Here is a 26,527-nt window from a genome sequence, read left to right on the forward strand (position 1 = left end):
GATTTAGAGGTGAAACCTTTCATGTCCAATTAGCCTACACTTTGATTCATGCAGTGCCTAAGAATTCACCTTTATGTATAAGCTCGAGGCCTCTGATAAATTTAACAAGAGCTACTGAAAGTTAAAGTGTTTGCACGGATGTCAGTTTCCTCAGTTGATCACGACTTAATTTTCCCCATGTAGCACTGGTTACAGAAAACTGAATAGTTGGTTCCATTCAAACCTCACATTAGTAGAAATATTTGTTCTCCCCCTTGTTTACAGCCTTATATATTGAATTTAATTCTCATCTCACTGTTACACCTCATCTTCAATCCTCTAACTCAGTGGCCCTTCATCTTGGCCACACGTTGTGATCGCTTGGGGAGGTCTCTGATGTACCCATGCCTAGGTCTCAGCCCCAGAGATTCTGTTAGCACTGGTCCAGAGCACAGCCAAGGTTGAGAACCACTGCTCTAAGTAGAACCTTGTTAGAGATGAAGTGTCTCCTAGGAAACATGTCCAATTTGCACCTGTAACTAACTTAAATGCTATAGTCGATCAGGTAAAGAGTTAACATTGATATAGGATTAAATAAAGTTTAGAAATAGGGAGAAGTGTCCATCTATTGGTGCATACTTTTTCCCCCACCACCACAGACACACCACGTCTGTGCTGCCATCGCCTGGGCTAAGGCATCGTCATCTTCCTGGACCACTACAATAGGTTCCTAATTCTCTCTTGCCAGCTGTCACAAAGCAGCCAGACTGAGCTTCTTAAAATATAAATAAGAACATGTCACTTCCTTCCTCAAAGACCTTCAAAGGCTTCCTACTGCTCATGCTACAAAATACACAAGCTCTCCAGGCCATTGTCTGCTCCCTCCCTTCATTTACTGCACATTGGCCACCTGGACCTTTCATTTCCTCCACATCTTTTCCATCTCAGGGCTTCTGTATATGTTGTTCATTCTCCCTTAAACACACACACACACACACACACACACACACACACACCTGATCTCTTCGCACTACACACACACATATTTTTGCCTTGATCACTTTGCTTATTGCTAAGATCTCCGCTTAAAGTCACCTCCTCAAAGAGATTGTCCCTGACCCCTAATCTAAAGTGAGTCCCATGTTTTACACTCTCTAAGTGCCCCATTTTATACCTTTCTAATGTGGGGTTAGTTTTACAGTCTCTGGATCCCGTTCTAGACTCTAAGCTCCCTGAAGACAAGGACAATTCTGTTTTGGTCACCTGTTATGCCCCAGCACCACTTTCTCTGACCCATAGTAGATGCTCAATAAATATTCACTGTAAAGAAAAGAAGTGTGTTTTATTGTACCATTGTACCATTTACTTACACTGAGGTAAGAAATGGATCATGAAGTGTATAGCCATATTTACTCAACATAGTGTTTAGAATCCTGTTCACTACATTCTATAAGCATTCCCATTATGAAGACCCAGGACAAAGTTTTCCACAGTTTCAGTCCTCAGGATAGTTGTGTTTCTCTTGACTAATCAATTTTGCTGCCATATTCCATAAATAATTCCATTTTGTTTCTGTAATGATTCTATAAATCATTAACTAGTTAGGCCTCCCTCTTCACTTTGACTGATAAGAAGTTCAGGGTCAAATTTGTGAGCTTCCCCATCCTCAACCCCTGCCAACATTAGAGGAGACTCTCGTGATATGTATTTTGCATTCTAACCTCATTCTGGTTTCATCTAATCAACCCTCCCTTCATTTTCCCTCTGCTCCTCATTTTTAATTATAATGTATTTATAAGCCATCTTAAATACTGTCTGGAAGTAAGCAAGACATAATAAATAAATTAAATAATGACAAATAAGTTATTCAAGGAAAAGAGAAAGCTTATCTATGTGATGAGTCGTGTTTCCGGGGAGTCGATACATAAGACCTCGTTTCCCTGCTTGAGAGAGAGAAGGAAGAATCCAACAGAAAAAGACCAGAAGGGTTTAGGCATGTGGGTAACAGTGGGCTTCCTAATCCATCACAAAAACCATTGGAAGACCAAGACCTCTGTATCCAAAGAGACCTCTGAACTTTTACTTTTCTGGACAGACAGATCCCAAAGGGAAAATGGGAGGCCTGAGCACACCCAGTTATCACTCCCGGATTTACCAATCAGAACATCCTAATTCTCTCCTGTCCTCGGAGAGGTCACGCCAAGAGTGTTAACAGTAGTTGAGACCCTTCACATGGAAACTTTAAGCCGAGGCAAAGAAAATCCTCTCTCCCCAAGCATCATTGACTTCCAAACATTTATTTCAACTAGTAGATATTTTACAATATACAGTTTACTATATTCGTTTTCTATTGCTGCTGTAACAAATTACAAACTTTTCATTTTACATTTCCGATGGTCCAAAATGTATCTCACTAGGCTGCAATCAACATGCCAACAGGACTGTACTCCTACCAGCTCTAGGGGCAAGCCCATTCCCTGCCTTTTCCAGCTTCTATGGACCTCTTCCTATCACTCCAACCTCTGTTCCCATTCTGACATGTCTGATCTTGACATTCCTGCGTCTCTCTTTCCCTTATGAGGACACATGCGACTAATTCGGGCCCACCAACTAATCCAGGAAAATCTCCCCAACTCAGATCCTTAATTTAATCGCATTAACAAAGTCCCTTTTGCCACATGAGGTAACATATTCACAGGTTTTGGGAATCAGGAGGTGGATATCTTTGGGGGACCATTATTCTGCTTACCATTTTTACACTAAATAATTAGGCATCTGTGGATATGCCAAGATATGAATTTGAGATATAATCAAAACCATATCAAAGAACTGTCTCCAGTATCTGGAAACATCCATTCAAATCAATTCCTTCCTTATACCAACAGTTTAGTCCAAAGAATGATATAAAATACTTTTTCGCCCTGGGAAAGTAGTCCAGGAATATTTCTAAAGCTGATTTTGACCCTAACAAAAACATCACTGCCTCCTAATCAATAACCCTCTAGCATGCAGGTGTGCTAAAAGAACTGTTTTTTTATCCACTCCCCCCACACATACCAGGGTCTGTGTCCTCCAAACCCTCCCACCCCTTCCACCCCACATACACACCCCCACACCCCCCACACCCCCACACCCCCACACCCATGCACCCTCACACCTCCACACCCCCTTACCTCACACACACCGCACCCCCTACACTCCCCCCCCACCCACACACACCCCACACTCCACCCCACACACACTTGCCCACCCCACACAACCCCACACCCCCTCACCCCCAGCCTGGAACTCAACCGGTCTCTGTGGTCCTCTAAACCTTCCCGCCCCTTCCACCCCCACTCCTGGGATTTCCTGCCCTCCGGTCACTCCTCACTCGGACAGCCCTCTTCCCAGAAATGCAGCAGCATCAGAACAGGGACACGAAGATGGGGTTAAGAAGCATCTCCTAAGAACGGGAATGTGAACGTGACATATTTGACAGAGAAATTAGGAAATTCCCACAATTCTTCAAAAGAATTGGCAGGATTTTTCGACAATGTTCCTAGCCCTGCTGCTAGCTCTAGATTTGTTATGCATATTGTTTATTCCTCTCGCCTTTCCTTACACTTGAACAAAAGGTCAAGGCCTCTGTGATTCTCAAGGTGAAAACCCTTCAGAATTCAGGGTGGTGACGTGCAAAGGGACGTTCAATAGATACTTGTTTGTCATTAATCATGAGCATCCGGCTGTCATGTGCCTGCAAGTGCCAATTCCTAATTCCCTCACCTGCTAAAAATACACTCACCTGAATGCTTCAAAAGCACGTAGGTTTTAGACTGTCTCGTAAGTGATTTGTTCGGTATTTTCTCTCACTGGTTTAGACCACTGCCCTCTTCTTGCCTAACCTCTGCTTTCCTGCAGCCATCTCCATTTTCAGGTGGGTCAGCACTTACTGGTCTGTAAGGCTGCTCTCTTCACACTCTTCCGCGGGATCATTTAACCACAGCCAGTCACGGAAAGCCAGAAGACCTGATCTTTGGATCTAAAGTCTAAAAGAGAAAACCTTTTGCTGACCGTTGAAGGGCCAGCCAATGGGACGATTCTTGTTTTAAAGCGTGAATTTGTCTCAAGAAGTATGGTTAATGCTCATTCATCCCTCACCAATTCTATATTTTCAAGAAACTATCTGGAGCATAGTTAGCACATGCGCTTTGCTATTTTTCTCTCGGCTTCCTGGCTGGGGAGTGAGATTTGGAAGCACGGTCCGCAGCACCAGCACCATCCCCCTCAGGGCTCCCAGGTAGCATGGTGGTTGGAGTGATGGTGGGGCCAGTCCCTGGCAGAGGCTGGGGTCAAGGGTTTGGGCTGCTGCCCCCGGGCCCTGATATTGACAACCTCAAGGGCCTGCCTTTGTGTCACACAAGACCAGATCAGGGTTGTCTCAAGTGGCAATGCTGGGAACTAGGCAAACACTCCATCGTTGTCTGTCTTGGAGTGTGCCCAAGCCTTGGGCTCAATAGCTTTCCTTGTTTTCTAGAATTGATCGGCTTCAATTCGACTATTGTGTTTCCTGGCGCCCACACCAGAAATTATCACCAGGACCTCTGCTGTGATTTCCTGAGTGTGAGGAAAGCTGCAAGTCTCCACAAACTCCCCTCCAACCTATCAGATGCTCTTGAGATCCCTATTAGATCCCTATTAGAGTTTTATCAGTTGCATGATCATCTTTAAAATGTGGGACACCCTGGGTGGCTCAGTCGGTGAAGCCTCCGACTTCAGCTCAGGTCATGATCTCATGGTTTGTGGGTTCAAGACTTGCGTCCAGCTCTGTGCTGACAGCTCAGAGCCTGGAGCCTACTTCAGATTCTGTGTCTCCCTCTCTCTCTGCCCCTCCCCCACTTGTGCTCTGTCTCTCTCTCTCAAAAATAAATAAATATTAAAAAAAAATTTAATGTATACCCTCCTGGGGGGGGGGTGGATTTTAGGCTATCCATTCATTCAACCAGTACCCATTTATTGAATATAAAGACACTGCTGGACCCTAGAAGTTTGTCTTTGTCTGTAAAGAATTCACAATCTAGTCAGTTATTAATCATTTATAGAACGTCAATGGGGGAGGGGGGAGAGATCCATAGGTATTGATAAGGGAGCAGGGGAAAGGAACATACCAATTACTAGGCCAGAGACCAAAAAAAAAAAAAAAAACCACCAAAAAAACCCACAGGGTGAGGGGAGCTCACCCAGGGAAATGAAATTTGTCTGACATCACCAGCTGCTCCTAAAGCCACAACTGCACAGGCCCTTACACTGGACAGACAGACAGACAGACAGCAATAATAGATACTTCCACAGATCCAGAAGCACACTTCTTAAAATAGGTCACAGAGGAGCGCCTGGGTGGCTCAGTCGGTTAAGCATCGACTTTGGCTCAGGTCATGATCTCATGGTTCGTGAGTTGGAGCCCCGCGTCCGGCTCTGTGCTGTCAGCCCGGAGCCTGGAGCCTGTGTCTCCCTCTCTCTCTTTCTCTCTGCCCTTCCCCAGCTCACACTCTTGTCTCTCTCTCTCTCTCTCTCTCTCTCTCTCTCTCTCTCTCAAAAATAAATAACAAACATTAATTTAAAAAATTTAAAAAAACAGGTCACAGAACTTCAAAAAGATGCTCAGAAATCCCCATATACAAAAAAAGCACATTGGTTTTTATTACGCTCCACGCTGCCGGGTACAATCTACTGAAATACTGAAATAAATTACTGAGGAAATCAGCCCTTTTCATGGTCTCATATGCCCAAGTCACTTGTCTCCCTCCCTTTACTCAGGCTCTCACATTTTGCGGTCAATTTCCTCTCAGTGATGACCCAGGGGAATGAGACAACATTTTCCAAACCTCAAGATTACTTGTTTATAATTTCCTCTTTTTACAGTCCTCGTTTTTGGCACAAGCTCCTTCCAGGCCTCGAATTCCCACTGAGAAAACTAGCAGGCATCTCCAGAGGCTTTGCTCTTAGTTGGACCAATGATGTGATTATGTCCCCGGCCCCTTAGTTCCTGAAGACCAGTGAAGGGGCAGGTGAGAGTGAGCTGTCTAGCTACTGTCCCACCGGGCTCCTTCCTGCATTTCTTTTATGGAGTATACCTCCCCGCCCACTTATATCTGTCAACCACCTGGTCCTGTGTCCACGTGACTTTCACTGGCAGGCTCATTTTGCTTCTGACCAATTAGTGATGACTCAGGAGGACCATCATCTTATCTCTAATTCCTCTTTCAACCCTTGAGTCTTTAACCTTCTGGTCTAGTAGAAACTGCAATTCCAACTACCCTTGGTATCCTTGGCAGTGTAGTAGTTTCAACTACTGAGTATCTATGGGTTCCAAGAGAAAGACATGATGTTGGTACCATACGAGAGCTTGGCAGGTGACCCCCTGAGCTGTAAAAACAAATATCTGCATTATAAATGTGTCAGGGATACAAGAAAGTATATTAAATTAAAAATGTGTATTATCTTCACCTTTCCCCCCCGTTCCTGCCTCCACCCCCACTGCTATGGAAGAGAGAAAATACCTTTGACTATTCAGCGTCCCTCCCCTCCAAAGCCCAAAGGAGAGTGCCAGGCAAACCCTGGGCTTTCCTGTGTTGGCAGAAAGAAAAGTAAAGTATTTAAAGAAGGTGTGCTGGTAAAGAATGAGGATGGGGCAGATCTTCGAGGCTGTTGGTAGACTATGAAAAATACTGAGAAGATGAATTTAGGATGTGGTGCTACAATTTTTTGTTTAGAATCCCCCTTCGGTGTCTTTGTCTTTCACTTATGGTCAGAAAAGCATCAGCAAACCAAGAATAAGAATTCAAAGCCTTAGATGGCCAATCTGCTGACCCAGGTAGCCTGAGGCACCAAGCCTTGTACAAGGTTTCTTTCTAGCTTCGAGTGACAGTGCAAATCACAAAGCCTGATGGTAGCCTCACTGAGTGCATCCCTCTACTATTTATGAACGTGTCCTTAGCAGAAGTGGCTAGCATCCTTCAAAACTCCATTTCTTTGTTAGATCGTTTGAGGAAAAATAGTTGGGGAAAAATATGTGAACGGGGACATATAAGTGGTAGACATTACCTTATACAAACTGAGAAAATACTTAACAAAAATTACAAGATGATCTCACAGACATTTATTGCAGAAAGCTTCCAAGAACTGCCTTATCTCAAATTGCCACACATACATCCTCTTTTGATCATAACTAACCAGAAAGTATTAATATTGCTGGACAGTTGTTAACAGGTAAAAAATAAAACTGTAAAGAACCCCTATTTTGTTGGGGGATACTAGACTACAATAAATGAAATAGAGGAAAAAACTCAAGCGCATAAAACTCTAGGCTTCTGAATAACAAAGAGGCAGACGAGTAAATATAATCTGGGGCAACAACCATGCACAAAAGTATAAAACAGAAGAATTGCTTAATGTTCTCCAAATTATCTAGTAATTCTTTGGTAGAGAAGTTATTGAGAGCAGAAACACACACTCTAACTGTTTGCTGGGCTGGTGTATTTCACTACACCTAGACATTGTCAGTAAAGGGCTATATTTGGAACCAATTTACTGCCGTTGTCTTTACAGCTCATACACTTGTTGTGTTTTACAACTAATACATTTCAGCAGATCCCAGCATCCTTAAATGTACAGTATTTTCTTGGTACCTTTGAAAAGCAAGGATAGAGCATTAGTGGCTCATCATAATTCTCTGAAGATGATGAGGGGCTCCACAATATAGTTTATAACCTTCCGCTGCCACAGGGATATCACAGGTGCCTTCTTGTAAAAATATGAGCTTGCTCCCACAGCCTAAAATAAATCTGTATAAGCCTAAGACAAAATCATAGAGTGAACCTGGAAGAAATGGTAGAATGTAAGTGACGGGAAACAACCCAGATGACATTTAATCTAATCCATATAGAACAGTGATAATCACAACAGGATGAAACTGTTAGGCACCCAAATATTATTTTTTTCTGACTTACATGTTCATGGTAACAAAGTATGGAAAACATGAAGAGTCTTTTCTAGAAATATTTTTACAGATGCAATGCAGAATTTTACCTCCTCCTATCTAGACATTATATCCTCAATATTTTGTCTCATTTCTCCATATTCTTTAAAAGGTTGCATTGCCAGGTTGCTCCATAACTGAACTGAATCCCCAGTCAATGAACATTTAGATTGTTTCCAGCTGTTAGCAATTATAAAAACTTTGGTGATAAATTGTCATAATGTGTGTGTGTGTGTGTGTATTATTGTGCACAGATATGCTGGGGAGACACGCTGCAGAGGTAGACCCATGTTCAGGCTTTTGATCTATATTGACAAATGACTCACCAGAAAACATGAACCAACTTACATTTCTTCCATCAGTGTATGAGCATCCACAGCTCATGTATTCACCAATACTGGGTACCATTCCGTTCATCTTTGGCAGTCTGATAATCCAGAAATTGTATCTTGTTTAACTTGAATATTTCTCACTCCAATATTTATTGGCCCGGGTCTTTATTTCTTTTCTTTTGGATTAATTATTATTCTCATTGATTAGAATGTACCCTATGTATCAAAGATAACCTTCTCTAAACTTCATATATTGTGACCATTTTTTTCCCAGTACACTTACTTTTCTTTCTTTTTTTATTTTTTTAAATGTTTATTTATTTTTGAGACAGAGAGAGACAGAGCATGAACGGGGGAGGAGCAGAGAGAGAGAGAGGGAGACACAGAATCCGAAGCAGGCTCCAGGCTCTGAGCTGTCAGCACAGAGCTCGACGCGGGGCTCAAACTCAGACCATGAGATCATGACCTGAGCTGAAGTTGGACGCTTAACCAACTGAGCCACCCAGGCGCCCCTCTTTTTTTAAATTCAAATACATCAGAGGTGCCTGGCTGGCTCAGTTGGTAGAGCTTGCAACTCTTAATCTCAGGGTCATGAGTTCAAGCCCCACTTTTAGGTGTAGAAATTGCTCCAAAAAGAAACTTTTTAAAAAAATGTTTTTAAACCCAGTATTGTTGTTGAGAAAAGAACATGCAGGTTTCAAGTCAAGACAGCATGCTGAAATAAAATTAAATATGTCAGTCATTTTCTTCATAGTGTTCTTCACGTGCTGTTTTATTTCCAAATAGTAACCAACTGTCTAAACACAATATATTGAATGCTTCATCTTTTTCCATTGCCACTTAGATCCAAACTCCTTGCACATGTAGCAACAGCTCTGTGGCTGAGATTCCTGTTCTGTTTCATTCATTCTTATGCTGGCGTCATGCTTCTCTCACAACTTTAAAATACGTGTTAACATATATTCATATGGCTATCCTGTCATTTTTTTAATTAGTTGCTATTCTCACTAGTTTAATTTTTTGTATGTCTACTGTAATCACTCTGTTGTGTTCCCAATTCAAAAATCCCATTGGAATCACTTTACACTTATTAAATAGAGGATGCCTACATGTTATCTTTATAATACAGAGCTTCCCACCCAAATCCATGAGTGTTTCTCCATTTCCATCTTTTAGGTAGCTCAACAGAGTGCTTTGTTCCAGAAAGGTCTTGCACATTACTAGGCAGTTTATAGTTTTTGCTGTTATTGTGGAAAGGATGTTTTCCATCATATTTTCTAACTAGTTATGGCTGGCACCTGATAGAATTTTTATGAGCCTAATAACTCTTTGAAAATTCTTGACAGGAACACACTATTCCACTTTTATCGTCACCAGGTGTTTGCATTTCCAAAGTGACTACTTCTAGACAAGGAGGGGAGAGTGCTGTTGCTGCTTTCAAACTCCCTCCTTCCTGGATTGTGGGTCAGGTATGGCCAAAAAGATAATATCTGCCCAGCATTCTGTAAGTTTTACGTTTTTCCCACATATTACCTCACCTAATTTCACAACGCCCGTCTAAAGCGGATGGCATTCTCTACAGTAATCGAGTTATTAGTCTCATCTTAAAGATGAGGAAACAGAGGCTCAGATCTGAATCACTCTCCTGGAGAGCTGGTTTAAAATGCAGATATCTGGGTCCCACCCGGGACCTATTCCTCAAAATCCTAGGGGTGGGTGTGAAACCAGGAAATCTGTTTTTTTTTTCACTAGCTCCCCCTGGTGGCTACTATGAGACATTTAGATCACGGAGTCAAAAGGCTAAAATTGAAAAGTTTCCTCCTCCATCTTAGGCATTTATTCTACCATACCTCAGTGGAAACTTAATAATTGTGAGGGGGTTTTAGCAATTTATGAAGAATCTGGCATTTTTTGAAGTCTCTCTTTATATAGGGGATTCTGCAAAAGGCATGCTCTGGTTTGCCACCACAAGCCTGTGTGCAGGCTTCACTTATAATTCAGTCACTTCCTCTCAAAGTCTTAATTAAAAGACGGCTCCCCTGTACTCTGTGGCTAACGCCAAGCTGCCTGGCTACAATGGCTTCCACAGCCTTAGTGAACCTCAGGACGCCTTGGCAGTGGTCCTGCCCCAGTGGCCTAGAATCTGGCAATTCTGTAGCTAATGATGGTTGCCTGGAAAAGTGGCAGAGTGCCCCAAGCACAGATCCCACCCAGGGGACCCCCATTGCCGAGGCATCCTCTTACAACAGGTAGGCCAGCTCTCGTGCAGGACAACATTGTTGGTGACCCCATCTTGCTAATTAGTGTGTTGAAAAACTCATGGTGACTCTTTGGGAAATGCCAAAGATTCATCTGCAGAAAATAGGTGTCTCAGAGAAAACCTTCATTTTGGGATGAGTTTAATGCGCTTTTCGGGGGCGCCTGGGTGGCTGAGTTGGTTAAGTGTCCAACTTCGGCTCAGGTCATGATCTTATGGTTCATGGGTTTGAGCCCCACGTCAGGCTCTGTGCTGACAGCTCGGAGCCTGGAGCCTGCTTCGGATTTTGTGTCTGCCTCTCTCTATGCCTCTCCCCCACTCACATATTCTCTCTCTCTCTCTCTCTCAAAAATAAATAAACATTTCAATTTTTTTTAAATGGTAATAATACACTTTTCAGTTACCCAACCAATATTTATGGAGTTACATGGAAGGTCCATGCTAGACTCTGAGATGTGAGAATAAAGAATACACAACGCTTTATGGCCCACTGAGCAAAAGAGCATGGAAAGAAGCTTAATGTTATTTGGGGGAATCAAGAAAAAATTATGGAAGTGTGTTTATGACTGTGGGAGTTTCCCAGACTGACAAGTGTGGGGAAAGCATTCCAGAATTTCTTTTCCCAGAATTCCAGGGGGAAGAGTCTAAGCAAAGGCATCATGAGTGTTGGATCATTGGAGGGTAAGAAATAAAAGAGAGCTGGAATGGCAAGCCAGGGACAGACTACAAGGACTTTGTACACTCTTGGAAGGTGTTTGAAGTTTATCTTGGAGCTGTTCAGGAGCCACAGCTGCATGAACTCTGATGGCAGGAAGGGAAACCAGCAGATGAGCCTGGGAGAACCGGATGTGGATCAGGAGAGGAGACCACTGACAAGGCTGGGAGTGAGGGACTGCACGGGAACAGCTACAAAAAGGCTAAAGAGGCATCCCATTCCTGAGGTACCTAGCAGGTGGAATTGGCAGGATGTGGCGACCAAATGAATGCTGTGGAAAGAAAAGCGAGGCCAAGCAGGACTCTGAAATTCCAGGATGTGGACGTCATGGAATCACAGCTCTTTGAAATTCCTTGAAAACCCTTGATGGGAACACACCATTAATGTGAGCCTCCCCAGTCGGTTCCAAAAGCCCTGGAACTAAACAACCTCTTCCCCCTCCTCCTCCTCCTTCTCTTCCGTCATCAAACAAGTACTGGCGGGGGCAGACCTTTCCGGAACACACACCCCAACCCAGAACCGAGGCAGCTTCATTCCCACAAGCTCTGTTCTCAAAAGCACTGTTATTTCAGAAGCCGTTTGTTCAGTGATGCCACCTGACATCTGCATAAGTCTCGCTCTACAAAATCATCCTGCTCACGCTCCCTTTTGCTCCTCAAACTTCCAAGAAGAAAATTGAGACTTCGGGAAGCTGCGGCTTGCTCGAGCTCCCCCAGAGTTCCTTCAGAGTGAGTTCACAGTTCCAACCAGTTCTTCTGCCTTCAAATCCAGGGCAGGTACAACCCAAAACAACTACAAACCAAATCCCCTTCATAATACCTAAATACCTAAAGGAGAAGGGGGTAGGACCGGAGATGGGAGACGTATAGCAGATATGTGTTACCCTGTTCCAATGGAACTCTCATTATTGTAGGACATACCTGCAGACCTAACCCCCAAAAGAGCCCTCAGTTCAGAGTCCTAACAGATTCTCGGGAAGGCTGTTTGGTTTTCTGCACAGTCTATATTCTGCAGGAACAACACCTCAGGCTTACGCATCAAGTAAGAGACTTCCCCAGGCAACTTTATTTCAGGGGGGATGGGAGGGAAGGAGGGTGGGGAGAGTCTGCAACTCAGCAAACAAGAAGCATTCCTTGCAAAGAAGGGGGTAGAGCTGGCTGGGATAGGCCAGCGTAGATGGGTGAGAAAGGTTTCAAGCCACCTGAAGAGAAATATATACGATGGAAGTTTGCAACCCACCAGGAAGGAATTCACAACCAACTCATATTTAGGAAAATGTATTGTTTATTTCTAGTTTCATACAGTTTTCTAACTTATTTTAACTTGAAGGAAATCTCAGATGCTTCTGAGTTGGTCCCTTAAAAAATGAACATGCACACTTTGAGGCTTCAACCAGGTCACAAACGCACGTAAGCAGCGCCTGAGAGCAGCCAGTGGAGCTAGGTAAATCACTGTCCCAGACACATTCTTCCAGAAAAGAAGAAGAGCAGGGGATGAGGGTCAGAAAAGTTCAGAGTGGGAAAAGGTCAGTGGCTGATGCTGAAGGTGTCCAGTCAGCAAGCATGATGAGAGTCAGAATCGAGAGTTTTCATTTAAATCTCCCTTTCTTGCAGCCCCCTGGACACAAGACAAGCCATTGTGATGGTTACCCCTAGCTATGAACAGCTTAGAAAGAGTTTTGTTTTGTTTTTATTTTACATCCTAATTAGTTAGCATCTAGCGCAACAGTGATTTCAGGAGTAGATTCCTCAGTGCCCCTTACCCATTTAGCCCATCCCCCTCCCACAACCCCTCCCATAACCCTCAGTTTGTTCTCCATATTTATGAGTCTCTTCTGATTATTTTTGTTTCCCTTCCCTTATGTTCATCTGTTTTGTCTCTTAAAGTCCTCATACGAGTGAAGTCATATGATTTTTGTCTTTCTCTAACTGACTAATTTCACTTAGCATAATACCCTCCAGTTCCATCCACGTAGTTGCAAATGGCAAGATTTCATTCTTTTTGATTGCCGAGTAATACTCCATTGTATGTAATACTCCATCTTCTTTACCCGTTCACCCATTGATGGACATTTGGGCTCTTTCCATGCTTTGGCTATTGATGATAGTGCTGCTATCAACATGGGGGTGCATGTGTCCCTTCGAAACAGCACACTTGTATCCCGTGGATAAATGTGTAGTAGTGCAATTGCTGGGTTGTAGAGTAGATCTATTTTTAGTTTTTTGAAGAACCTCCATACTGTTTTCCAGAGTGGCTGCACCAGCTTGCATTCCCAAGAAAGAGTTTTTATACCCCGTTAGGGTAAACACAATTTGTTCATTTCCAGGTGATAGAGACCTAGCGGCTTGCCCCACATCTCACCAAATGAGTCACAAAGTATGAACTTGAACTCAGACATGAGCAGAACTCCTCTGAAGCTTGGATATAAGGCCAAGAGCATGAAACTGTCCTTCTGCTGTCATGCCGGGACAGTGGTTAGCACCCTCCCCCCAGGCGTTAATAATCCAGGGGAATGTACCTTTGTTTGATTCTGCTATTAACTAAAAGTTGAGATGGTCTGAAGGTGCATGTTAACTTGTAAATCTTGTCACGTAGACATGCAAATAATTCCTGTTCGGTAGAAAAGAGAACACCCCAGGTTATCTTTTCCATAGGACAACATCCAGTCTCCTAGAGAAGCTAGTCACCTCATGTCAACATTTTGCTTCTTAAGTACCTATAAATGTCAGCTCTTCAAAACGCTCCTTGTACAAGATTTATCATCTTACTAGTTCTCTCATCAATGAGTTCATAAAACTTTGACATATCTTCATCCTATATTTAGCTGAGAGCCATGTTTTTAACTTGCCTAAAATTCTGTTTCCTGCCATGTATATCCTCTAGTGTTTCTTCCTCTGAAACAGCACCTTTAAGGTATCACATCCACACACCTCTTCAGATCTGCCTCATCCTACCTCCTCCAAGAGAGCACGCTCAACATGAGCGATGCAGAGAGCAGGGCATGTGCTGGGAAAGGAACGGAAGCTCCCTCCTGACCTGGAATTTTCACCATTCCAGTCCTTTGGATTCATCGTATATTCATCACATTGACTTCAAAAGACGGCTCTTGGCAGATGAGACCTTCCAGTCCACCGCGTAGCAGGGGGAGGGACGTTGGATCAGATTCCTAGTGCTGGGCTGGGCTGGCGGTTTGAGCTGGTTTACAGGGAATGGCCAACACTTCCTCATCCACTCGGTGCCAGGAGGTGACTAAATGTCAAGAGGAGAAGGCTCAGAGCCTGCCTGGGTGAAGCTAGCCGACCCTCCAGAGAGCAAACCCCTGACTTAGACTTTATTAGCACCCCTTCCAGCTCACAAAATTAACCACTCCGATCTGCATAGAGGAACACAAGGAAGCAAAGAGTTTAATGGATTTGGAGAAGACAGCCTTCATTTTACATACTTAACAGGTCACTGACAACTTTTCACACTCTACTGAGAGAACCATCTGAGCCCTTAGCAGGTCCTTTGACCCATTCTCTTGAAAGCCTCTCTAAGCTCAGTAAACAACTCTAATAGCTCCAAGAATAGAAGGTGGTCTGGGATTTTAGCCTGACTTTGTCTGCCAGGCAGATTTGCTGGCTGCAGGCGCTTCCCAGCATTAGTGTCTTGCCAGAGAGCTTCTAGCCGCGCGCGGCTCTGCACATTTTGAAGGACTTTCTTTTGCCTGAGTCACCTCTGGTGCTCCATTCCTATACCGTGTGTTAAGCATCTGTTGCATATACCAGCAACTGTGCTGTGTGTTCTGCAGGATGTGAAGCATGGAGAGTCTGTCCTCAAGGGTCTTCTGATCCAGTAGGAGATACAAGACACAGATCTAAACAGCTATCATCTGGGGTAGAAAGTGACCAGTAATTCACAAATATCATGAAATTTTGTGCCAGTTAATATGCACTGCATATACAGTGGAGAGCAGCGCAGACTGGCTCTTGTCGTTACTAAAGGTTCAGGAAAGATCCGTCAAGGAGGGAAGGTAACAATTGTGGAGCACTCACTATGGGCCAGCCTGTGTACCAGGCATTTTCATTTGCTCTCTTTGGGAAGTGATGTTATTCCCATTTTTAACAAATGAGAAAGGAGAGGCTCAGAGATGTTAGGTGGCTTTCCGAAGGTCACTCAGATAGTGAATGGCAGAGACAGGTGTCGAACACAGAACCATCTGACTTAAAAGATCCCGCTCTTTCAACCTCACTACATTTACTGTTAGCATTTTGGGGCATGTCTTCCTTCTGTGCTGTTGTGACTGATTTGTTTCCAAATCAAGGAACTTTGTAGGATACAGGATAGCAAGCAATAAGGCATCCACTACTACGTTGAGATACGGACTCACAAAGCCATTTGCAATCTCCACAAGGTGTGATTAATGCTCGGATCTGTCCCTCGGTCTTCCCTAGAATCATCTGTGTGATCCACTCATCTTCCTTCCAATAGAATAGGAGAATAGGAGGGCAGAAAAGAGAGAATAACAGCGCCTTCCAGGGGCTCTGCCCCTTTCTTTAGGATTCTTTCTACCAGGGCTGACCAAACACACAGACTAGACAGTCCCTACACAGCAAAGCTGAAAGCCAACACGGCTTCCGCCCAAAAAATGCCACCCTCTCTCCTCCCACCACTTTGCCTTAACACAAGGAAATTATTTCAGTTCCTTCTCTTTCATTTTCTCTGGAGAAAAGAACTCTGGATTTCATAGCTTAACAAAGCCTTCAGCAAAAATGTCTAAATTAGTGAGTCAGGACGGCCCTCCATGCTCACTCACCTATGGGGCCCCATCTCCCCCAGTGCACCCTGGGTAGCAGGTGAACCACCCCTTGCCCCTCCCCAGTGCACCCTGGGCAACTCTTGGCCATTCGTGGGACTCAGCTTAGACATGTCCTCCAGAAAGCCTTCTCTGATAAAGCTCCAGCAGAGAGGGTACGTGGGGGTGTGCGCACACACACACACACACACACACATGCAGTAGGGCCCCCTGCATGTTCCCACACGCCACCAGCACCCACACACATGCACACATGCATAGTGATACAGTAATACCCCCGCTGTGTGCTCCCACACCCTTCCATGCTACCTCTGACATAGCATTTACTACATTGCGCGGTGCCCAGGCTTTGCCACTAAACCCCTCCTCCCCAGGCCCCATGACAGGAGGAACTGTATCTGGTCTTTCCACACCCAACACTGAGCATGGTCTAGGAAAACGATCAACCCTTGAGTGATAGAAGGACAGACAGAAGGGAAAACTACGCCCAGACTCTCATTCCACAGTCCAAACTCACTGGGCTGGCACTCACGCAGGCCTGGTACAAGTCCCTGCAGTCAAAGGTACCCAGAGAGAGAAGGGTGGGGCCTGAGGGAAAGCAGCCTGGAGGGAAACCCCAACAGCGCCCCCATGACAAAGGTCAGTGCCATTGCTTGGGAATATATGCAGGGCCCCAAGGGGCCATGAGGATAACTAGGCATCTGGGCCTCACTCCACAGATGGCTCTGGGCCTGGAGGTCGTGGGAGGCTCTGAGAGGGTCTCCAGAACAGCTGGCCCTGACCTGCATGTACTGGGCTCACCAGAGGCAGGAAATTCCATGTTGTAATGGCTGGATTTGTTCCATTCATTCCTGATCCATGACTAGGTAGTGACTTGGTCATTAAAGAAACCATGTAGGCAGATTTCAGGAACATCTGACTGGGCTCCACGCATGCAGGAAGAGGAAAATATAACAGAACAAAGCTCTGGAAATATGAAAGGAAATAAAAATGTTTGAATGCCCCCTCTTCTGTCAGCATCGGCACCAGGGATGCATGGAACGGGGTTCACTGCTTAAAAACACAATTTGAAAGCTCGTCGCAGTGGCTACAGCCATGTTATCAAGCTGAACCCATGTTGATCTGGGTAGATTAGAAAAATCGTTCCTGGGGTCTAGGGAGGCAGCGCTTTTAAACAAGTGCTTTTCAGAGAATGAGCCATTGAGAAGTACTTAGCATACATGTAGTCCGGGAACCTGAAAACAAATAAAAGTAACAGCATAACAGAATCAGCAACTCTGAGCAGACTGGAGAATCTGGCCAGCCTCTATAGGAGATACAGTGATAAAATTTGCTATGCAGTCTGTCTGTCTTTCCTGTACAGCTAAGGGTAGAAGGAGCCAAAAATCATCTTTCCCTGCATTTGCACATTTTTTGATCAAGTAGGGGGAAAAAATCACATTCTCCCACATACTTTACTTTCTTTTTCTAAAAAGAGATTAAAGGGGGGGGGGGTGGGGGGGAGGGGCTGGAATTTAAATTGGCTCTTTTCATTCATCATGAGAATTGTATTACTTTTGCATTACATGTGTTCAATCTGAGTTGAGTTTCAAGATGAGACTTTATTTCATTTCCAGACATGTACAGAGTAGTGGGTGTCCCTATATCACTTCTCACTTTTGGCCACAATTGCTTGGCAAGGCAGTGAACCTGCTGGGTAAATCAAACTGCCCACTTTTCCCTCTATATGCACCCTTTAGGTATGTGAAAGTGAACCCGTGCAACATCTCCTCTGGCAACTGAGGTTCAAAATCGTAATAAATCAGTTGGGCTAACGCACTGGACTATTCAATTTAAAAACAAAACAAACCAGGGGCGCCTGGGTGGCTCAGTGGGTTAAGCGTCCGACTTCAGCTCAGGTCACGATCTCGCGGTCCGTGAGTTCGAGCCCCGCGTCAGGCTCTGGGCTGATGGCTCAGAGCCTGGAGCCTGCTTCTGATTCTGTGTCTCCCTCTCTCTCTGCCCCTCCCCCATTCATGCTCTGTCTCTCTCTGTCCCCAAAATAAATAAACATTAAAAAAAATTTTTTTTTAAATAAAAACAAAACAAACCAAAAAAACCTTTTTAAAATGAAGGTGAAGCCCTTCTCGTTTCATTATTAGCTTTGCCTTATAGACTCTAAACTATGTCAGTGGGCTACTATTCTGTGCTTTCGTGGCTTAATCAATATTTCAGGGACAGACAGAAGCAGAGAGAGTTCAAACGGAGAAGTTGCTTACACGATTCTGTATCCTGAAAGGTGGCTCCAACAAAAAAAAAAAAAAAAAAAAAAGGAAAAGGAAAAAATACCCTAACCAAGAAAGGGTCCAGCATCCTTTTGCTTCAGGATCTTGATATTCCAGGGCCTAATGGGGATCGATGAGTAGCCTACAGAGTGTCCTAGTGGCACAAGTGATATTCATCTCAGTTGAGAAATTTGGACTTGGCTGAGCTCATCTGCTCTCACTGCAGGCCAAGGTTGCCTTTCACTTGCAAATCATGCTGTCGGCTTGGTTTAGAATATACATGGGTGAGGCATATGCTTATCCTTGCCTCCCAGGAAGATGTTGGCATGGAGACATGTGAAGCCTCCTGATGGAAGCTCGCATTTATGGACTCTCCTCTTCTCTTCTCCCCTAGTGACTGTGACAGTGGGAGGCAAGCAACATTTGCTCGGACTGTATGACACGGCAGGACAGGTACGTTTTTGCTGTTTTGATTCATCAAGGGTTTGGGAGTGGGGAGAATGATCCATTTGGCTAGGCACAGGGGGACTAGCAGTACAGATATTAAATTTTCTGATCATTCGGGGCAAATTTATGGTCTGTCTAAGTGAAACTAAAGGCATGTTCTTCATATCATAAAAACATTTATAATCACAAAAAAAGTAACTCAAAGAAACGTTACTCGAGGTGTTGATAGGCAAGTAACAATTCATTGTTGGATGGTTATCAGTAACCAAAATAACACATTTGCCAAGAGTCTCAATTTCTTCCTGCCCATACCGGTGCCAGATTCAGGATTAATGAGTCAATTTTATACATATTAGTTTCACTCATTTTTTTTTCATGCTATACTCTTTGCCCAGCCATTATATGAATTGCCTAATGAGCTGTGGAAAGGTCCAAAAAGAGTTGGGGGGTGGGCGCGTTGGGGGGGGAGGGGAGCACAGGAGAGGGATTAAGTGCTGGAAAGAAGAAAAACCAGGATCCTGAATGGTTTCCAGAAGTGAGGGTCAACCCTGCACAACCGGAGGTTGACTCTAAATTCTCTGAGATTCTTGAAATATTCTCACTCTGTCAGAGATGCCTTCAGGTTGGAGAATGTAACCAACCAATTATGTAAGGCCATAGACTAGAAAGAACCCTCAACACTGATTCAGTCAGCACATGCCCTACTTAGATGAAAATGCCACCTTACCTTTCTTTCCTCACACCCCACACTCCACTCTGAAAGGCTTCTAATGTTATAAATTCATGGGTTGGAGGCAAAGTGGTTAAGCAATTGATGGCCGTGGCCCAATTTCTTTCATAGAGCTCTTGTTACCATTGGGTCATTTATTTAGGTCAAAATCAGCGGGTTGTTCAGTCTGTCCAAATTCATACATCTTAAGTCCTTTGGAGTGAACGTTCACCAGGCTCTTTCCCACTGTGAGTTTCCTGCTAATTGTTCTTTGTAGTTATGCATTTGTCTGGGCCTTTTTCCCACAATTATCTGCAGATATGTCTTTTTGCTCAACTTGAAAACTCTCCACTAGGAAAACTAAGAATAAATGGAATTCTCTTTGGGATTTCTGTGTGCATTTGCAAGGACCACGTATAAATGTCTGTGGGACACCAGAGGCTGATGCTGGGCAGGCCCGGGCAGTGGGGAACTGGAAAATCTTGCACCAGACTCAAGACTCGTAAGAGTGTCCAGTTTCCCTTTGTTTGCAGATGGCTGTTGTAGCCAGCTACTCTCAGGAAGTGGGTGGGGAAAGAGACTTCTCACCTCAATATCAAGACACTCAACTAGGAAAGGATGCTCCAAATGCCCAAATGGGAAAATTGGTTTGGCTCCTCTAGTCAAAGTACAAGGGTCTCCGGGCACCTCCTGCTTAACTGTGCCTCCACCAGAAAGCCTCCTGGCAATAGAGGTACACTGCTGTTTGGAATGGATTTGCCTACTTTTGTTCAGTTGTAGAGTCATTAGGCTGTCCCCATTCATCAGAAACTCACAGCCTGAAAGAGAGAGGAGTTTACACCCTTCACTCCCGTAGTCAGAGTTTATGAATATAATCTAGTTTGAAAAGTTCCATGCGGCAAGGATTATTGCCTGACTCTGAAGCCTCTTGCCTTCTGAAAAGCTCCCTGTGTCCCCACGCTCCCCTCTTCTATAGAAACCCCTGACAATTGTTAGCTTCTGTGCATTCACTGTCCCTGGAGCAACCTCCCCAGGCCTCTGTTTAATTTCAAATCCAATAAAACTGTTTAAAAGCGCCTATGGAGTTTAATTATTCTTTCCCACTGCTGTCCTTTTTAGAAAAAAATTTTAAATAACACGAGTATAGGAGTTGAAGCTCTAAGGCAGTATAGAAATATCTTTAAACTCCAAATTGAAGGAAGTAGAATGATCCAAACCTCCGACAGAGGTGAAGTGATGGGCACTGATAAAATGTCACAACAAGTGGGTTATAGATACTTCTTCAACTTAACTTTGACTCTAATGCTTTCCATCAGCTCCTTTGAAAGCTCAAAAGGTGGACAAGGTTCACAGGGGAGCGTGCAGCATGGGGAAAAGGAGTCAGGACACATCTTAAAGTTCCTTCTAGGCCCTAAAATTCTATGATTAGGACTTTTAATAGACGACTTCAAGAAGGCCTAAAAGATCTGGAGTAATTAAGCTAAATGATGGGAGGCTAGACTCAAGGGAGACCTCCCAGCAGTAAAGCAGTGTTAAATATTGGAGTGTGTTACACTAAAGGGTGACATGCAATTCATTTTGCAGGATAATGGTGGTTTTCAAACTTGAGCAGATGTCAGAATCACCTGTGAACCCTGTTAAAACCCAGCCCCTGAGCCCCACTTTCAGAATTTCTGATTCTACGGGTCTGGAATGGGGCCCAAGAATTTGCACGTCTAACAGATTTCCTGGTGCTGCTGCTGCTGGTCGGAACACCGTATTGTCAGAATCACTGTTCCGGAACCTTGCCACTCAAAGTGCGGCCCACCCACCGGCAGCATCGGCATCACCAGGAAGCGTGTTAGAAATGCAGATTCTCAGGCCCCACCCCCCAGCCTACTGAATCCGAAAATTCATCTTAAGAAGATCCCCACATGATCCGTATGCAATAAAAATTTGAGAAACACGACTCTGGAAGTCTTTGGTGGTCAAAGCATGGCTCCTCACCCTTCAGAGGCTGCAGCAGAAAGCAACCCTAACCTGAGTGGATTCCCATGGTCCTACAACTCTGCCAATAAGGCTTTGTAACAGCTTTAACTTACAAGCATGATCCCCAAATTTCCATTCCCAGCCTCGGGCAGGATAATCCATCATCCTGAGTTATATTCTAGCAAATGTCGCTGAGGTCACACGCTCAAGGAACATTTAACTAATTCAAACATACTCATATGGCCAGAGTTACTAAGAAGAAAGAGAGGTGATCTCACAACCAACTGATTCATTCCCGAACCGCACAAAAGGAAATAAGTCTCTGAAACCAACTATAGAGTTCTGTCTTGCTGTGAATCATTCGATTTTCCTACATGAGTAAACCAAGGAGTAGTGTCCCTCCTCTGTGCCTTGAGCTCACTGTGGGTCGGCGTTGATGAAAACAACCTCAAGAGGCACAGGTTCTGAACGGAAATGTGATAGGAACTCAGTACTTCTGCCTTCAGAGTCAGCCCAAGACAAAAACGGTCGCACCCGGCTCCGTCCACATTGCTATGTCCAGTCTGCCCCGGACACCACTGCAGCCCCACCAGGCCCTCCTCGGACGTGCTCCTGGCCCTTCACGAGCCTGCCAAGCATTCGCCACAGACGGTCTATAGTGAAGCCACGTGCATACACGGCCAGCACATGGCGGCTGCTATTAAAATTAGCTCCCGCCCCGAATCCCTGAAGCAAACAAATATTGGGACTTCAAGTGGAATCCTTTGAAAACAAAGAGTTCCTCTATTAGGTGGAATCCCAAACGCGAAGTGAGGCAACGTGAGGGATTGTTCGCAGGCTGACTCTGCAGGTTACCCCCTAGCTGACGCTGGAGAGGCAAGAAGGCCAGGCCCATAAAGCCAAACCTATCTAGGTCTCGCCAGGTCGTGCTGCACGGCCCATCTTTGGCTCAGATCTTTGGCTGAGCTACAAAGAATCCCAGAGCCAACTTTTCCATGACGTACTTGCAGGCCAGTCCGTTTCGAGTGCGTCATTAGAGACTAAGGGGACGACGAGGGTGCCGGGGTGGGGACGCTGCGGCAAAGCCTGGGCATTTGCCAGCTGAGGAATGCCGAACCGGTGTGTCCCGGGTCATGGCTCAGAGCCAGGCGTCTTCCCACCCTGCTGCCGGCCACATAGAGTGGAACCAGCCACCGCAGTGAGGCATCTTGCCTCCCGCTCTCGGTGGGCACACGAGCCATGTGGGTGAAGGTCTGCTCAGATTGTGGCCTCTCAGACCCAACTCCAGGATAGACATATCTCAAAGGCAGCACTTCCAGGGAGGAATGAGGATCTCCTGGTGTCGGGAGCCCCGTTTCTCAGCAGGGTGAACCCCCAGGTTCTCTGTACACAGGCCCCCCACAATGCAGTGCTATTTGTCAGCAAGCACAGGATGACGCAGAGAAACCACAGCCCCCAGCAGCTCAGCTGTCACCCGTGACCGTGGAAGTGTGGGAACAGAAAGGCCATCAGCCACGCCCCTCCCTCAGCTGAGACTACACACTGCTTGTCTTCACCTGCCCAGATTTCTGAAGCCCCTCGGCCCCCAAGGGCTTAAAGAGGCAAGTGGCCAGGCAGGGAGGCAAGTACAGGTGGGGTCCATTAATGGCAACCCAGGGTCCACTTGGAAGGACACGAGCCTTCCCTTTTGCTATCGGCTGACCCAATGGGGCCATCAAGAGCACAGAACCTGGCATCCTCCACGGATCCTCCATGGAAAGTTTGCCTAAAACAAACTCTAGGCTTTGCCTAAAGCCCCAACACAAATGTTTTTCCTCAATAAGCAACCCAACCTTCTTGCTCACGTGCATCTTCACGTGGTTTTAGAAGTGTGCAATTTGGAGGATGTGAAAGAAGTTTGCTCACGTGACAAGTTATTGGTAAAAGTAACCTTAGGACACAAACTTATTTCTTCTCAAATTACAAAAAAAAATGGAGCCGTAGAGACATCGATTCAGAGGTGCAATCGGAGTATGCAAGCACTTGGGTCTCTTTACTACTCAGTTTAGAAAAAGTTAATTTCGGGTTCAGCCCCGGGAGCCAATGAGGGTAGGGACACTACAGCCGTTGTTGACAAGACGGACTCTTGACCCCCAAAGAACTTAATACATCCAAGACTCTGCTGTAAGCGGTCTACACATACTAACACGTTTTATTCTCAAACAACCCTATGGGGCAAGCACTATTATCGACCTCATTTTACAGGCGAAGAAACTGAGGCAGAGAGAATTTACCCAGCGTCACAGAGTAGTCACAGGCAGTACTGGGATTGGAACCCAAAGAATGCGTCCCCCTAGCCCATGCTCCTAAGTACTATGCTACACTCCCACCCTTTGGATGTTACCCACATTTCCCAAACCAAGCCTGACAGATAGGAGTGTACTTGATGGGAGAATCTGAAAATGAGACATGTGCTAAAATCTGGGATAAATGTCACTAAGCCCAGGAGGACTTTGAAGCCGAATTCTACATCCAATTTGATGTGGGTGTGGGCTGCGGTGGGGTTAGGGGAGACTCAGTGCAACTCTCCTGTCCCTCAACATGTGGTCCCTGGACCAGCGACATCGGCATCACCTGGAAGCTCGTCAGAAATAAATCGGTGGCCTTCGTCCCAGACCTGCTGCTGCATGAGAAGCTGCACATTAACACGACTCGAGTGTGCCTAAGGTCTGAGGAGGACTGGTCAAATAATTTCACTTTGCTCCCCACCTGGGCCATCATGCCGTGGCTCTTCCAGACACATGTGGAGGGTGTTTGGCCATCTGATGAGGCTGTCCCTGAGCTGTAGTTTCTTAATAGTTGCCCAATCCAAGAGCACCAGATCTGCCTTCAAACCAGTCTCCCGCCTTTGGGGTAAAGTTGGTGGAAAGTACTCAAGAGTCCACCTTGACCCAAATCCTTCCCTATCCCCTGAGACCCCCAGCCAGCCAGCCAGCCTCCTTGCCCATTTTAGCCCTCCAGAGCCCCACTCAAGTCGCAAGTTTAGAGTAACACCTTGTCTCCTCAAGAAGCCTTCAAGACTGGTCTTCCATTCTCAGCTTCGACATGATAATGGGGGGCGTGAAATACCAGCTAGACCATCGATTCATTTCCCAGAGCCCCTTCCCATCATCCCAACATGTGGTCATCCAACCCAGGCTCGGAATGTGCCTGGTGAGAAAAACTCATCAGCTGATACAAATTCAAATCCCCCAGCCTTCCAGCACCCAGCCCTCCATCTCACGAGGACACTTGCCTTTATTAATGCTGAACCCTCAGCCACATTTCATCGCCATAGCCTGTGGCAAATGGGGGCCGACGGGAGTCCTGCCGGTCCAGGTGTGAACCTCCTTCAAAGGTGTGTTTGCTCTGTAGCCCTGATTAAATCACTCAATCTGTCTAGAGTTTCACTTCTTAAACCACAAAATCAGCTGAGAGGGAAGGAATGATAAGCTGCGGTTCTGAAACTTGACCTGCAAGAGCGTCACCCGGACAATTTGTTGCACCACATACGGTGCAGGCGATCCCCAGGGCCTTGGCTTCGGGAGGGCTGGGGAAGGCCTGAGAATGTGCGTTGCTCACAAGCTCCCAGACCAAGGCTGCTGGTCAGGGGCCACACTTTGGGAGCCACTGCACTGATCTCTAAAACCTCTTGCAGCCCTCATCTGTATTTCTCCAATTCAGTCAACTAAATACTCTCTGGTATTCTGTTATCACAGAGCTAACCAAGAGCAAGAGAAATGTCACCTGTCTCACTTCCAAATAAATTGAGTAGACATAGACTCTGAGGCAGGCTCCAGGCTCTGAGCGGTCAGTGCAGAGCCTGATGTGGGGCTCGAACTCATGACCGGTGAGATCATGACCTGAGCCAAAGTCGATGCTCAACGAACTAAGCCACCCTGGCACCCCAGAGTTACACAGCTGGACTAAGCTTTCCACAGGAGAGATATCCAGAACACAGAGCAAGATAAAGCCCACTAAAGGCGAAGGTCAGAAGTCACTCAGCTGAGGGCCTTGGCTACCCTGCCAGGAGGGTAAATGATCAAAAACACCCAAACTCCTCTCCCATGCCCACCCACAGTCCCACAGGCAAACCCTGGTCTTCCTAACTTTTCCAGAATGTAAGCGGAATTCCTTTGATGGCTTCTAGGTAAAAAATCAGATAAACATGATCCTTTCAGACCACCAGTTATTTGTTCCTACCTGATCCAGTAGTGACCCTTCTGAACGTGCAATTTTGTCGGTTGGCGTTGAGGGTTTAAATATACAGTGTCTGCTGCCATCTGCTGGTAATTTCTAGCAAGTGCAGGCCATGAAATAGATCCTATATCCGAAGGTCCAATATTTCTTAGATTCCTAGGTCAAGATATATATCCGTATTAAGATATCCAGATAACTGAATTTTCAAAAAAAAAATGCTTAATCTGCTGCTTAACATTCTGAGCTGAAACAAATAATGGGGTCACAATGAAGAGCTGGAGCTGGATTCGGGCTAAAGAGCCCATCCCAGTATTTAATAGCTCTGAGACATTCGTTCACTACCGAACTTCTCTGAACTTACGTTCCTCTTCTCTGAAATATGAATGTTGATGCTGCCATGTCTCCGGTGCTAGTGAGGATTCAAGACACGTAAGTGCGTGAAACAATGCCTGGCCCTTCGTAATAAGCCCTTGATCCATCCTCAGTGACGAAGATAAAGATAATGCAAATCATTTGTTCTCAACTCCATGCCAGTTCCAACCAATTATATCAGAATGCCCAGCTACCCAGGCCCACTCTCCACAAATCGTGATTTCATTGGTCCCGGAGTGTGGGGAGAGAGGCAGCAGGGTGTCAGGATGGTCTTAAAGCTCCCCAGGTGATTCTAAAGAAAACCCTGCAATAAATGCCCCACAGAAAAGCCATGTGTTCGTTGGCAATTCACTGCAGAGAACCTGGTGTCATCCAATCAGTCAACGGCATTGATGGAATGTTCGCTGTGGACAGAGTAGAAGTGGGGCATGAGGAAAAAAAAACAAAACAAAAA

General features: G+C 45.3%; 1 protein-coding gene across 1 annotated transcript in view; it reads left to right on the plus strand.

Moving 5' to 3' along the window:
• The window catches only part of RHOJ (ras homolog family member J), an 85,471-nt gene that overhangs the window by 41,410 nt on the left and 17,534 nt on the right, over positions 1 to 26,527 (plus strand). The window contains exon 2 of the mRNA XM_043556312.1: positions 18,754 to 18,812. Coding sequence (XP_043412247.1) covers positions 18,754 to 18,812 — 59 coding nt within the window. The remainder of the gene's footprint in view (positions 1 to 18,753; positions 18,813 to 26,527) is intronic.

Source organism: Prionailurus bengalensis, chromosome B3 (genome assembly GCF_016509475.1).
Source record: "Prionailurus bengalensis isolate Pbe53 chromosome B3, Fcat_Pben_1.1_paternal_pri, whole genome shotgun sequence".
Classification (NCBI taxonomy): Eukaryota; Metazoa; Chordata; class Mammalia; order Carnivora; family Felidae; genus Prionailurus; species Prionailurus bengalensis.